At 51.5% G+C, this 15223-nt stretch overlaps 1 protein-coding gene across 13 annotated transcripts in view; it reads left to right on the top strand.

The window, feature by feature from the left end:
* The window catches only part of WHRN (whirlin), a 105085-nt gene that overhangs the window by 28876 nt on the left and 60986 nt on the right, over window positions 1-15223 (top strand). For all 13 annotated transcript variants that reach the window (XM_078375065.1, XM_078375059.1, XM_035255566.3 and 10 more), the window contains exon 3: window positions 10751-10876. In XM_078375065.1, coding sequence (XP_078231191.1) covers window positions 10751-10876 — 126 coding nt within the window. The remainder of the gene's footprint in view (window positions 1-10750; window positions 10877-15223) is intronic.

Here is a 15223-nt window from a genome sequence, read left to right as displayed (position 1 = left end):
CCAGGGCTGGGTGGGCTTGTACCCCCACCCCACCAGGGAACTTGTTCTCTGGCAATCTTGAAAGAATGCTGCCAGTGGGATTGAGTCATGTTCAAGGGCAGCTGTCTAGTGTTGGGCACCAACCTTGCTTTACCTTTTTCAGTCCTTTTCCTGTGCAGGGCGTGGGGTCAGTTGAGCTTATCATTGATAGAGCTTGTGTGTCCAGCCCTGAGTCCCCCTCGCAGCCACCTCAGTGGTGGGTAGGTGTTGACATCCCCATTTTACAGATGAGGAACCTGAGGCTCAGCACTGTGGCCACCACGACCCAACCAGCAAGTCTCCCAGTGTTTACTGAGCACCTGGGTGCCTGACGATGTTATGGGAGGTGAGAATGAAGCAGTGAACCAGAACGCAGAGGCCCCGCTCTGGGGAAGCGTCCAGAGAGTTTGGAGGTGGCGGGAAGCATGAGATGATAATCCAGAAATGAGCACTAGCGAACAAGATAAGATAATGAAGACAGTGCAAACTGAGGGGAGGCAGCGAAACCAGGAGCAGGGTAGAGAGTGCCAGGGAGGGAGGGGCTGTTTTAGATGAGGTGGTCAGAGAGGACTTCTCTAAGGGGATGGCTTCTGAGCTGAGACCTAGAGAGGGAGAGGGAGCTGCTGTGTATCATTCAGGGACTGAAAATCCTAAGCAGCAAGGACAGTGTGTGCAAAGGCCCTGAGGTAGAACTGAGGCCAGTGTCTGCAAGGATTGAGCAGATGGTGGGGGTGGAGTAAAGTGCCTCTGGGAGTCTCAGAGTAACTCATATAAGAACGTGGGGCCAGGCACAGTGGCTCACACCTGTAATCCCAGCTCTTTGGGCGGCTGAGGTAAGAGGATTGCTTGAGCCCAGGAGTTCGAGATCAGCCTGGACAACACAGTGAGACCCCGTCTCTAGAAGTCATTTAAAAAAAAAATTAGCCAGATATGATGGCATGCATCTGTGGTCCCAGCTACTTAGGAGGCTGAGATGGGAGGACCACCGGAGCCCAGGAGGTCCAGGCTGCCGTCAGCTGTGATTGCCCCACTTCATTCTAGCCTGAATGACAGAGTAAGCTCCTGTCTCAAAAAAAAAAAAAAAAAATAATGCAGAGGTGGAAGCTGCATGAATCGTACTCCAGGGAGGACCCAGAGACCACAGGAGGCAGGAGACACCCTGAACCATGCCACAGAGAAGCCTTCCCAGATTCCACAGCCCCAGACTGGCACATCCACCCCCCTCTTCCTGACACAGCGGGGAAAGCCTATTGGGAAGAGGCATGGGCTGATGTCTCTGGATCCCTGGCTGCTGGATCTGGAGTAAGGGGCCTGGTGGGCTCTGATTCTCTTCTCTCCAGCAGCCTGGTTCCATCTTCTGATAGTCCAAAAAGCCACGACCAGACTCTTGGACCTCTAAACATAACCTCCACAGAGGAGGTGCACCTCTCAGGAGGTGGATTCTCAGGGCAATAGTGACATAAAAATCGCACATGTAGCCAAGTTACCCCTGAAAATCCTTATGCCGTCCCCTGAAGCTGGTTATGGTTTTATAGCTCTTTTCAGAAGTGTCCTCCTCTGTGCCATGGTATGAGAACTGTCCTGTGATGCTGGAGGCAAAGAATAGAGGGAAGAACAGATGTGGCTGGCGCTTGGAGAGTCAGACCCAGCTGCTCATAAATCACCGTCAGATACTCAGAAGTGAATGGGCAGGTGCAGAGCGCTCAGGATACAGCTTCCCATGTTGTGCTAACCTGCAGCCTCCATGGCCCTCATAAACTAGAATGGATTTGTCGTGGGGGGTTAAGTGGGATAGCATCAGTGTGGCGGGGATGGTAAGACCTTGGGTCTCAGGCGGCCTGAGTGCAAACCTTTGTTCTACCTCTTGCTTTTAGTTTTTTTGGTTATATACCCCCAAGAGGAATTGCTGGACCATATGGTGGTTGTATTTTTAATTTTTTGAGGACCCGCCATAATGTTTTCCCTAGTGTCTGCACCACGTTCCGTTCCCACCAGTGGTGCACAGGGTTCCCTTCCTCCACATCCTGGCCAGCACTTATTATTCTGTTGTTCTGATGGTAGCTGTCATCGTGGATGTGAGGTAGTATGAGTTTTTTTCCTGATGTGTCTTCACTTTGGGCCTTTATGTGATGCCTTAGCAACATGATGACAGCGCTGAGGGTCCCAGCAGGGACTTGGTGGTGTTCAGGGGCAAGGTCAATTCTGCCTCTTTTTAAGCTCTTGATCCTAACCATTCCCCTATTTCACCTCCCCAGTATGAGGAAGCAGGTTTGTGGCACAGGACTTGTTCTGGCACATTCTGTGAGGTATAAATGTGATACGTGTCCTCTGAAAGGGACAGTGAGAGTGCCGTGGTGTATAGAGGAGGGAGATCCTGCCCACCAGAGAAATTGGGGAAGGCCTCCTGGAATAGGCAGCATTTTAGGTTTGGACATGTGGCAGTGGAAGGGAAGGGTGATCCAGACAGAGGGAATAGCATGGCAACGTCCAGAGGATAGAGAGCACAAGATGGGTCCTAAGTGATTCCTTTGACTGTAAAACAAGATTGGAGAAGTAGAATATGGAGTTGGCTCCTGCAGGCTGAAATGCTGGGCTGGGAATGTGTGGGTGGGGGAGTTTATTTCTGTAGACAATGGAGACTCGCTGGGCATTCTCTTAAATGGTGAGGGAAGAAGGGCAAAATCAATTCTAGGTTTGCAAAGATCTTTAGCAAGACCATGAAAAAGAAGGTGTGCAAAGCTCATTTTCAAGAGGGGTGAGAGTGTCTAAGTATAAACACAAAGAACTTCTGGAGCCGGTGATGATGTTTCTTGTTTTAGTCAAGGTGAGCTTCAAAGGGGGAAAATGAACCTCGGGGGAAGGTGCCAGCACTCCCTCCCGTGTGCATATTCAGGATGAGATTGTTCTTGAGTTGAGTGGAGTGAACTCATTTCTTTAAAATGGCTTGAAATGGAGGATGGTTTGAATCAGCTTACAGGACTGGGATGGCAGGAGAGAAAGAAGGAAGACCCAGGGGAGGAGGCTGCATCAGGATGGGAGCGTGAGGGTGTTGCTTTGGGGTCTTTGGGGTGGAGGGAACAAGCATGTTTCCAGACCCTGCTCTGAGGCAGGCACCTTTGCTTCTCCTCCATGCCTCCCACAGGCTTGGGGATGCCGTCTGAGCTGCAGGACTGATTGCCAGTTCTTGGGTTCTGACTGTGAAGGTGTGGGGGCTCAGCCTGGGGCCACTGCAGAGCGTGCAACAGCAAGTCACAGATGGGCGTTCAGAAAAAGGCTTGCTTCTCCTGCCTCCACTGCTTCCACACACCACACTCACACTTCTGTCACGCATACTTTGGAGATGGGGTTGTTAACCTGGTGATGACCTAGCATCAGAGTGATAGAACCGCAGCTTCCCAGGGCTTTATCTCTGCACTGCAGTTTTCAGATTTCACTGAAAACTGGTTTTGTAGAGTCATTTGACTGACAGGCCAGTCCTATAAAATACCTATAGATAGTCTCATTACTCCCATTTTCCAGATAACAAAATGGAGGCCTGGAGAGCCTGCATGAATCATCCCAGGTCATATAACTAGAGAGCGGCTGGGGCAGGTCATGCTCACATTCTCAGGCTTATGCTGGGTCCCTTCAGTGTCCCCTGGCTCTGACCCTTTGGGTCCGGTCTGTGCACAGCCACAGTGGTGGCTCGGCTCCCTCCAGGTAGAGACTGCAGAGCCTGCCTGCCACAGCACCAGTCATCTTGGTCAGCATCTGGAATCTGCTCTGGTAGTGATGGGGGCAGGAACAGCTATTTGTAGAACTCAGATGCCCCTCTCACCCCTGCCCAGTCATTTGCCCATGAACTTTATTGAGAACCTCCTAAGTCTTATCTACTGCCCACAGTCCTCGACTCTGCAATGAGCAGTGAGAACCTGCTGCAGCAGAAGCAGCCACTCCCCCAAGCTCATGTGTCTCCAGCAGCCACAGAAACAAGATGGCACCTGCCCTTCAGCTCAGGCTGCTTCAAGCCTGGAACACAAGGAAAGGGTGCTTTGGGCTCAGCAGCACTGGGTGTGAAGCCTGTTTCTGAAACTTCCTGACTGTGTGACCTTGGGCAAGCCACTTAACATTGAATGAGTCACTTAGGCTTCCCCATCCTTGATTGGAGAATGGTCACACCAGCCATGTGAGGCTGTTTCAAGGATTAATAAGCAAGGCTCATAAGCACAGAGCACAGCGCCTGGACATAGCGATGAATTCCAGCAACAGCCATCAGTTACTGAATGCTGTCTAGGTACTAGTCTCTTTCCACCAAAGTATGCACTTTGAGTGCTCTGTGTACTGGGGCTACAGCAGTGCTGTGTACGCTGAGTGCTTTGCATACTGGAGATACATCAGTGAATAGACAAAGAACAGACCACACCTTGGCCACTATCAAGGGCTGACACTCTAGTGTGTTGTGGGGGGACCTTGAGGGGCATTAGGAGAAACAATATACAGTCTATTGTAAAATGGGGAAGAACTAAGCAAGGAAAAGGCATGGGGGCATGAGAGGGTGGTGTATGCATGGGGCAGTGTTACAGCAGGGGCAGGGAAGGCCTCATTAAGAAGGTGACAAAAGAAAGGGTCTGGGCCAGTGCAGTGGCTCACACTTGTAATCTCAGCACTTTGGGAGGCTGAGGCGGGTGGATCACGAGGTCAAGAGTTTGAGACCAGCCTGGCTAACGTGATGATACTCTGTCTCTACTAAAAATATAAAAATTAGCTGGGCTTGGTGGCACACGCCTATAATCCCAGCTACTTGGGAGGTTGAGGCAGAAGAATCACTTGAACCTGGGAGGCAGAGGTTGCAGTGAGCTGAGAGCGTGCCACTGCACTCCAGCCTGGGTGATACAGCGAGACTCCATCTTAAAAAAAAAAAAAGAAGAAGAAGAAAGGGTCTGGAGCTGATGAGGAAGTGGTTGTACACGGATCCATCCCATCTGGGCAGAGTGCCCCAGGTGGCTGGAGGCCTCAGGCAGGCGAGCAGGGCCTCTGGAGGAACAGCAGAGAGACCTATGGGACTACAGAGGAGTGAGGCAGCAGGCACAGGCAACCAGGTCGAGCCTGGGACTTCAGTCTGAGTGAGATGGGTACCATCGCAGAGCTTTGAGCAGAGGAGGGATCTGGTGCAGCCAGACTGGCAGGAGCAAGGGTGGAAGTGGGGAGCCCTGGCATCCTCATCTTTACAACAGCCCTGAACGGTGCTATGAGTTAGGGGTGCCTTTGGCTGGGGATCACAGGAAGCCTGTATTGCAGGAGCACACACACTCAGGTATTCACTGCTCTCCTTGGAAGTGTAGGGCTGGGCAGCCCCAGCTGTGGTTTGCCAGGGAGTGAGTCTCTCCTTGCTCCTGGTGTTGGCTCTTGCCTTGGGCTTGTTGCTTCACAGCTGCAAGATGGCAGCCACTGCTCCTGCCATCACAGCCTTTCACAGCCGTGCCCAAAGCAGAGTGGGTGGAGGGAACAGGAGGCCCTTCTCTTCCTGTATTTCTGTCTTTTCAGAGTGGAGAACCTTACCCCAAATCCCTTATCAGAGATCCCCCACCACGCCTCTTGGCCAAAACTGGCCCAGAACTACCTACATGTATTCCAGTCCCTGGTAGAGGGGAACGGATGACCTAGACTGGTGTCATTTCCTGGAGCTGCTCTGGTTGCCTCTGGATATAGTTGAGGCTCCGTGGCAAGGCAGGAAGGGAGATGGCTGCTGACTTGGCCATGGGCAGTGCTGGCCCCAGGCAGGTCACACAATTCTCATTTTATAAATTGGGCAACTGAAGATCTGAGAAGCAACAGGCTTATCCTAAGGGCGCCCAAGAGTGGGGGCAGAACCAGGACTTGAACTCAGGCCCGTGAGAGGCAGTGTGGTGCCTTGGTTAAATGCCCAGGCACTGCAGGCAGGCCACGCTGCTGGCTCTGTCAATCTCAGCCCCATCATTTCACCCCTCAGTGAGAGTCGAGCCTCAGTTTCCTCCTCTGGAAAGTGGGGCTAACAACAAATCCATAGAGGAGGAGTGAGGATTCAATGAGGTAATGCGTGTAAAGTGCTGAGCACGGCGCCTAGGCCGTAGGAAGCACTCAGTACATTTAGTGATCAATTTTGTGAGTTATTATTCTGTTAATATTATTAGCAGTAGTGTTGTTAGTTTCACTGGGCCAGGCTGCATCTCACTGTGTCGTTTGCTTTCCTATAGATGAATTCCGTTTCATGCCAAATGCTGGTTGAATTTTCAGCAAGTGATTGAGGCAGATTACCCTGTGCTTGATAGAACTGTCATTACAGTTCTGTGATAAAGACTCATTTTATTCCAATGTAAAGAATTTATGTGGAGTTGGGGAGGTTTGTTTTCATCCTTGGTATTCAGAGGGGACTGCTGCAGACAAGGGCTGCCATCTGTGTGTTCCTGGGCTTGGCTGCAAAGACGCCCAAGCTCCTCTTGGCTCTCTCCCTACCGAGATCTTCATGTCCTGGAGCTGCAAGGGCCCCAGGTGGGGTTGGCAGGGTGGAGTGGGGTGGAGGACTGACTGCAGGTCACCCAAGGAACTGGGATCCTGGGTGTGCAGACCCCAGGCCAGGCCTGGCTTGTACCAAGTCCTTAAGGTACAGCATGGAGGAGGGGGCCATTCCGGGCATGGCAGGAGTCGGGGTCAGGGCAGGAGCTGCCTACTGTGTCCTCAGCCACCCTTTCTGCTCTGTCCCTGGTCTGAACCCCACCTTCCTCCTACATCATCACATCATAAGACACAACTCCTTTCATGGGGGAGATCCAGATCCCCTCTCCTGCTCCCTGTCCCCAGGAGTCTCCCTGCAGTCCACAATGGAGTCTGTCACTGCCCTGCCCGCTCACAGCCCAGCCTCTTAGCCTGGCTCATGGCACCCTCACCAGCCAGGTGAATTTCAGTCATTTTCCCCACTCTCTGGCACACTCTGGCCATATAGGACCCGAGTGGTGACTCCAAGGGGCTGCGCGCTGTCCTATGTGTGGGCTTAGCACATGTCGTTGGTCCTGGGGTGGGATCTTCCCTCCTCTGGCCCTGGCTGCCCCGCCACCCCGCCCCAGCCTTTAAGGCTCATTGGTCATATTTCTGGGGAACTCTGCCTGTGGCTGGGCTCCTGGAAATAGACACCAAGATTTGCCTGAAAAAGGTTTATAGGAGTATCCCCAAGTTTGAAGATGTCCACCTCCTCCTCCCTGGAACCTGTGAGTGGAACCTTATATAGCAAAAGGGATGTTACAGATGTGAGTGAGTGACAGTCTTGACATGGGGGATTGTCCAGGTGGGCCCAGTGTCATCACAAGCGTCCTTGTAAGACAGAATCAGGAGGTCAGAGAAAGGGAGATGTGATGATAAAAGCAGAGAGCAACCGATTAGAAGATGCTGTGCTGCCAGCCTTGAAGTTGGAGGATGGGGCCGTGAACCAAGGAATGCAGGTGGCTTCTAGAAGCTGGAAGAGGCAAGGAAGCGGGTTCTCCTCCAGAGCCTCTAGGAGGAGTGGGGTCCTGCCGGCACACTTTATACTTCAGCCTCCCAAATGGTCAGATAACAAATCTGTGTTGCTCTTAGGCTCTGACTGTGGTGATTTGTTACCGCGGCAGCAGTGCCCTGGGGTCAGTGCTGGCAAAGGAGTGAGGGACCCAGGCCGGGGCTGTGCTGCCCTCTCAACACAGGTCTCGGCAGGTCCCACAGGGAGCTCTGGAGCTGGGATGGCCCTGCAGAGGTGTCCAGAATTGAGGCAGGGGCTGGCTTTTATCCAGCCCCATCAGCCACTAGCCACAGAGCTGCTTCCGAGGAGGGGTGTGACCCTGGTGACCCTGGTGAGGTGCTCCCTTGGCCTAGGGCAGTTCTTGAGGAGGGACTTGCTGCCCTGGAGAGGAGCGCCTTGGTCCTGGAGGGGGTGCACTGTCCCTTCCTGGGTGGCCTTAATCTTTCCTCTCAGCATTCTCTTACCACCTGGTGACTCTTGAGGGACCCAGCACAAGGCCTAGCACAGACTCCAGGCTCAGAGGCATTTGGATGAAACTCCAGCCTGGCTCATGTCCACATAGTCATCCTGGCCTGTGAAGCAACCCACAGTCATCGTCCCCCATGAGGAAGGCTGTGGCATGTTTTCCAGGTCGTACCTGCTGGCTTGGCCAAGATGCCACTGTGAGGATAACCACAGACACTGTTTCCTAGTGCTTCCCTGTGCCAGCCACAACCCGACACAGTCCACACAAATGGACCCATTCATCCCTCACAGCAGCCCAGCAAAGTGGGCATGACTGGTTTCCCCGTTTTCTAGATGAGGAAACTGAGGCACAGAGAGGTGAAGCAACTCGGCTGGGGTCACACACCTAGCAAGTTGGCAATCTGGCTCTGGAGCCCGAACATGTATTAACCACCACGCTGTGTTGCCTTCCAAATACACAGAGCTGCCTGTGACAAGGGACCAGGGTGGGCCTTGAACCCAAGTCCCCTCGGATCTGCTCAGGCCTTGGAGCTGGCACTGCACTGGGGCAGGACGGGTCAGATTGGGTGCTGGGTCACTGTTTCCAACTCTGACCTCCAGTGTCTGCAGAGCCTGTTGTTTCCCCAACATCTATCAAACCAGCGGCCACCTGTGAGTCTCCTGCTTGCTCCCTGCCAAGCTCCGTGGGCCTCACCAGGGCCCTCCTGACTAACGCGGCCGTTCTGTCTAAGGAGCAAACTAGAGCTGGTCCCACAGAGCTGGGATTATCCCTGGCATTACCCCACAAGCTGGACCACCCTGCCATACTGCGGAGTCTGCTGTCCTGGAACCAAACCCTGGAGAGTCACTGTCTGTTGGGCTCTTTCCTGACGTCAGTCGACAGCCAACAGGAGCAGAGCCACCGCTTTTGTTTCCAAGCAGTGGTCATCAGAGAGAAGCAGCACATTAAAGGGTTCTGGGTTCTTGAGGTGGGCAGAACCCAGGTCTGACTTGGTCACGAGTCGGCTGCGACTGTGTGACATTGTCCAGTTTCCTAAGAGGACTTAGGTGTGCAACAGAACCAACAGTAGCTGATATCTATTGAGCATCTACTGGGGCCAGAGACTGGCCACACGCTCTGATTCGTCTCTTAATCCTCTTCATGGTAACCTTATAAGACAGGCAGATATAATTGTCATCCTCATTTTTAGGGGAGGAGGCTGAGGCACACAGAGGTTAGGTAACTTGCTCAAGGTCACACAGCTGTGCCCTCCCCTGGAACGTTGGAACTTGAGTCTGTATTCTTCATCACCTCTCTCCTGAGACAACATGTTTAAGGGGCACAGAATGCTTGCTAACTCTTGGGTGATTAACTTCCGAAATAGAAATCTGGCTAGATGGCCTTCCTTACTGCAATGAGCTCTTTCCTGGGGCCTGAAGATCCCCACCCGTCCCAGTCACACTGCTCTCTTTGGATCCCTCGAATGTCACTGGGTCTTGTTGCCGCTTGTTTCTGGCCTCTTTGGCCTGGGTTTCAGCTATTCTGGTACCCTGCTTGCTTTTCCATGAATCCGCCTTTTATACCCAAGGTACACTTAAACTGCATGTTCCTGCGGCTTCCCTCATGGATTAGGACCCCTTCCAGAATCTGCCTGCAGCCCCCACTACCTGTCCTCCCGAGCCCCACCCTGGCCCCCAGCACTCACTGCTCTGGCCACAGCGACTCACCTCCTCCCGGGCGGTACTTGCCCTCCTGAGCACTGACATGAGCTGTCCCATATCCCTGGAATGCTCCATTTCCCCTTCCCCACCCCCTCGCTGACTCTCGCTCACCCTCCCATCTCATCAGAGACGCCACTGTTTCCAGGAAGCACCCCAACCTCAGTCAGGACCATTGCCCCTTCTCTGCACCCATGTGGCCCTCGAGCCGCTTTGTCTCACGCTGATCACACTGCCCATGAAGGTCAGTTGACTGTAGCACTAGACTGTGGGCCCCTCATGAGCAGGACTGTGTCTATCTCATCTCCAAGCCCCAGCTCTGGGGCTGCATTTAGTGGGGGTAGAGCTAGGGACCATCATGGTTCCTCAGGACGGATGGCACAGCATAAGATCCCAGGGAGGCAAAAGACCCCCAGGGAGGCAGAAGACCCCAGGGAGGTGGAAGACCCCCAGGGAAACAGCAGACATCAGGAGAAATAGACCCCTGAGGTGACAGGAGACCCCTGGGGAGGCAGGAGCCCCCTGAGATAACAGGAGATCCCTGAAATGATAGGAGACCCCTGAGGTGACAGGAGGTCCCTGAGGTGACGGGAAAGCCCTGGGGAGGCAGGGTGGTGGCTGCTCTGATCCTGGCCTGAGCTTTGATCCTAAGGAGGGAAGATGTTGCCTAATTGAGACCCCGGGGCATGAACAGTCACCCCCTGACTGAAGCCTCAGGTGAACCTGGCCACTGTGACTTACAGAAGGTGTGGAGTGTCTGAGTAGTCTTGGGTGCTAGTCCTGAGGGGATCCTGGAGGTCATCTCCCTCAGCACCTTCCTCCCACTGCAGTTGCAGCTGTGACCCAGAGAGGGTGAGGGGCTTCCTTAAGGTCACCCATCAAGTCAGAGGTGGAGCTGGGGCAGGAAGTAGAATGTTCTAGGGTATCTTCCAGGACTTGGCTTGGGCCTCCTTGCCAGCCGGATAAGCTGTGCTCTTCAAGGTACAAGAGGAGGCTCTGCAGCCTGCTGTCTCCTGAAGGTATGGCTCACCTGGTTCCTCTGATGTTCTCCTCTCCCTCTTACAGGTGAACCTGGTGCTGGGGGACGGCCGGTCACTGGGCCTCACGATCCGTGGGGGAGCTGAGTACGGCCTTGGCATTTACATCACTGGCGTGGACCCAGGCTCTGAAGCAGAAGGCAGCGGGCTCAAGGTGAGGGGAGGGTGTGGGGGAGGGCAAGCTCTGTGCATGGAGCTCTTTGATGCTGATTTTAATCAGCCTTCCAGCAGAGCAATCAGCACCCCACCTTGAGGACTGGTCCCAGCTGGGGAGCCCTCCCTGACTGCTGTACTTCTAAATTCACAGCTCACAGCAGCAGCGGGGTGGCCGCCTACATGGTGTGGGCAGCAGGCCAGCCTGAACTTGTCGTGCTACTGTTTTGCAAACACTGCTGATGGCCTGTGATGGCCCGTGATGGCCCTGACTTCGGAGTTTGTTAGGATGTGTTAACACGGAAGAGGAGAGAAAGTGATGTGCAGGGTTGGGGTTCCCTGGGCAGCTTCAGGCCTGGCATTCAATCCAGACAGCTAGCAGTTGTTGAAATGATATTATCGGCTCCCATTTTATTTATTTTTATTTTTATTATTTATTTATTTATTTTCTTTATTTTTTTAAGAGATGGGATCTCGCTATGTTGCCCAGGCTAGAGTGCAGTTGTGATCCCACTACTGATCAGCATGGGAGTTTTGACCTGCTCCATTTCCGACCTGGGCTGGTTCACCCCTCCTCAGGCAACCTGGTGCCCCCTCCCCCCACCGAGAGGTCACCATATTGATGCCGAACTTAGTGCAGATACCCGATCGGCATAGCGCACTGCACCCTGGAACTCCTGAGCTCAAGCGATCCTCCAGCCTCAGCCTCCCGAGTAGCTGGGGCTACAGGCACGTGCCACTGCACCCGGCTATTAGCTCCCATTTTAAGAGGCCTAACTGTGTGCCCAGCATTTGTGATCCACTTTACACATATCATCTCTTTGACTCCCCAAGCTGCCCTGAGGGGTAGGGTATTACTACCCACATTTTCCAGTTGGGGAAACTGAGGCATGGAGAGGTTAAATTGACTTGTCCAAGGCCACACAACTGGTGGGTTGCACAGCAGAATTTGAAGTTAGGCAGTCTGAATTTCAAAGCCCTCACTTAGCACGCTGCTGGTGAGCCCAGGAACTCGCTCAGAGAGGCGAAAGGTGGATGCTGGACCCAGGACACAAATCACCAAATTAAAGAGCACAGTGTGTTCGAGCTAAATTCTGGTGCCGGGGATGCCACAGCAGCAGCGATGGGTAGTGGTGACCATGGCACAGTTGGCCTTTGAGCCAGGCCATGGGGAGTGTGAGAGAGAGGGATGGGTAAAGGGGAAGGATGGAAGTGGCTGGCCAGAGGACCACGCTTGTCTGATTGTTGGTGACTCTGCATGGATGCCTAGTCTGTGTGCAAAGTCAGGAGAACACAGCACATGATGAGGCTGAGTCTTTGCAACAAAGGGCCTTCCTGGCATGCCCCGATATCACAAGATTTCATTCTTAATGCAGACAAGAAGAAAAGGTCACATGTGGCCACCAAACCACATCATGGCAGACAGGCTAGAGTACAGAGACGATGCGTCCGTCAGGTTCTCTTAGGAAACAGGCATCGTGGGAAGAGCTCTGGGTTTGCCGTAGCGGAGACTGGATTCAAGTTCCAGTTTTGTTGCTTTTGCTGTCACAGCTGTGTGACCTTGGAGAGTCCCTCCACCTGTCTGGGCTTCCCTTTCCTGTATAGTACTAAGTAAGCCCTCTCCAGACACTGAACCTGCTGGCATCTTGATCTTTGACTTCCAAAACTGTGAGACATACATTTCTGTTGTTTATAAGCTGCCTGGTCTCTGGTACTTTGATATAGCAGCCCAAAGGGACAAAGGCAGACATTATCATCACCGTCATCATTGCTGACGTAATCATTAACATCTGTCGCGTCTCCCCTTTCCCAGTTACTCTTCTAAGTGCTTTACATCATTAACTTGCTTCACCTTGCTTCCCCTTCCTATATAATAATAATAGATAACATTCCTTTCTCAGGTTTATTGCAAAGATCACATAGGGGAATTATTTAGTATAGTAAACATCGCCATAGATTGTTTCCTCCCAAATTCATGTATTGAAATCCTTAACCACAAGGTGATGGTATTAGGAGGTGGGGCCTTTGGGAGGTGATTAGGCCATGAGGGTGGAGCCCCATGAATGGGATTAGTGCCCTTATAAAAAATGCTGCAGGGGCTGCCTCACCCCTTCCACCATGTGAGAACACAGCAAGAAGGTACAGTCTATGAACCAGCAGATGGGTCCTCACCAGCCAGTGAACCTACTGGTGTCTTGATCTTGGACTTCCAACCTCTAAAACTGTGAGACATGAATTGCTGTTGCTTATAAGCCACACAGTCTATGGTACTTTGTTATAGCAGTCCAAATGGACTCAGACAAACATCATCATCACCGTCATTATCGATGTGGTAATTTACACTGATCATGTGTCTTTTCTCCCAGGTGCTCTTCCGGGTGCTTTACATCATTAACTTGTTTAACCTCATGATACTCTCATGAAAGTAGGTTCTGTTGTGAGCACCATTTTTATTAGTTTTAATTTTTGTGGGTACATAGTAGGTGTATACATTTGGGGGATACATGAGATGTTTGAATATGGGCATGCAGTGTGTAGTAATCACATAGTGGAGAATGGGGTATCCATCCTCTCAAGCATTTACCCTTTAGTGAGCACCATTTTACAGGCTCAGTAGGTGAGACTCAGAGAGTTGCATAGCTAATGAGAGGGAAAGCCAGGATTCTCATCCAGGAAGGAGGAGTCTGGTTCTAGAACTGTGCCCATAACCAGGCCAGCCAGATGGGTAGGAGGTGTTCCACAGTGTCGGTCGGGTCTAGATGATTCTGAAACGTGTTGGATCTAGGTACTTGCTTTGCTTTTAGCAGGTAGGAGTGAAGCTTTGTTGGGACTCCAGGAGGAAATAATCTTATAATATTCTATATGCAATTTTTGTTTAATAAATTTATGTTGGAATAATATTAGACTTAGTGAAAATTTGCAGAGAGTTTCTGTTTATCCTTCACCCAGCTTCTTCTAATGTTGACATCATGTGTAACTGTGGTATATTTGTCAAGACCGAGAAACTAACATCAGTACAATATCGTTAAACACACTGTAGGCCTTATTCACAGTTTCTCCGCTCATGTCTTTTTTCTGTTCTGGGATCCAGCCTATTCCAGCATACCACATTGCATTTAGTCTGTATGAAGTTTAAAAGCCATTTATTTTCACCAAAAAAAAATTTAAACAAAGGTTAGAGGCAGTTTCTAAACACAGAGTAAAGATTTTGAATAAGTGGAGGAGATTGGGGAGGAGGAAAATGGTGGCAGAGGAAAAGAGATGAAGCCCGGATGGGTGACTTCCCAGAGCACCTGCTGTGTGGGGCTTCAGACCCTGGTACAGGCAGGGCACAGACTTGGCTCTGAGCTTCCTGGAAGCCAGCACAAAGAGTGAAGCAGGTCAGATGTGTCCATAAGAGGAAAACAGACCAGCTGTGTTTGAAAAGTCCAGTTATTACTCCTTCTGAGGCCTCAGAACAGTTTTCCTCTGGCCCCTCCTTGAGAGAATGTTGTGTAGTGCCATAGTGTCCTTAGTGACATAAATGCATGAATGACTTACATACTGTTGGTGGTGAATACCCCTGATTAAATCGACATTAAGAGAAAGGGAGAGCGGAAGCATTCCAGAGAGACAGCGTGTTAGGTCTTGGCCTGAGAGCACTAAGCATCTCTCCTTATCTCTCTGATTACTGATGAGTGATGTCTTTTATTATCACGTTACTTTTTTATTGAGCAATTACTCTGTCAGGAACCGTGCTATTCTCATTCACTGTTACATAATTTTTGCAATGATATGTTTAAAGAAAGAATGTTCTTGTCAATTTACGGATAATAGATTCAGGAACGATGTTAAGTGACTTGTCCAAGACCACCCAGCTAAGTGCTAGAGCTGAGATTTTAACTCATGCCAGCAAACTCCAAGTCCATGTTCTTAACCACTATGATATAGCACCTCCCAGTCCTCAGTTTGCTGAAGAAACCAAGACTTATAGACTTAAGCTGAGTTGCCCAAGATCAAATTCTTTCTGTTATCAGAGCTGTTATTTCAACCCAGGCTTGACAGAGTCTGGGGTTGCCTTGTGCAGAGAAGGACAGGAGCCCTGGGACCTCCACTGACAAGCTGTGTGAAGGTGGGCATGCCCTTCCCCTCCCCGGGCCTCAGTCTCCCTGCTTGACACTTGGGCTAGATGATCTCTGAGGTCTTCTCCTAGATCTGCACATTTTCCTGCCCTGAAAAGTTGCAGAGAGTTCTCTTTACACAGAGTAAAAATTTTAAGTGAGTGGAGGAAATTGGGGAGAAGGAAAATGGGGGACAGAGAAAGAGATGAAGGCTGAATGAGTGATATTCCAGAAGAGTTGCCATGTGG

The sequence above is a fragment of the Callithrix jacchus genome, chromosome 1 (genome assembly GCF_049354715.1).
Source record: "Callithrix jacchus isolate 240 chromosome 1, calJac240_pri, whole genome shotgun sequence".
Taxonomy (NCBI): domain Eukaryota; kingdom Metazoa; phylum Chordata; class Mammalia; order Primates; family Cebidae; genus Callithrix; species Callithrix jacchus.
Note: the sequence above shows the minus strand (reverse complement) of the source record. Positions and strands in the feature narration are given on the sequence as shown.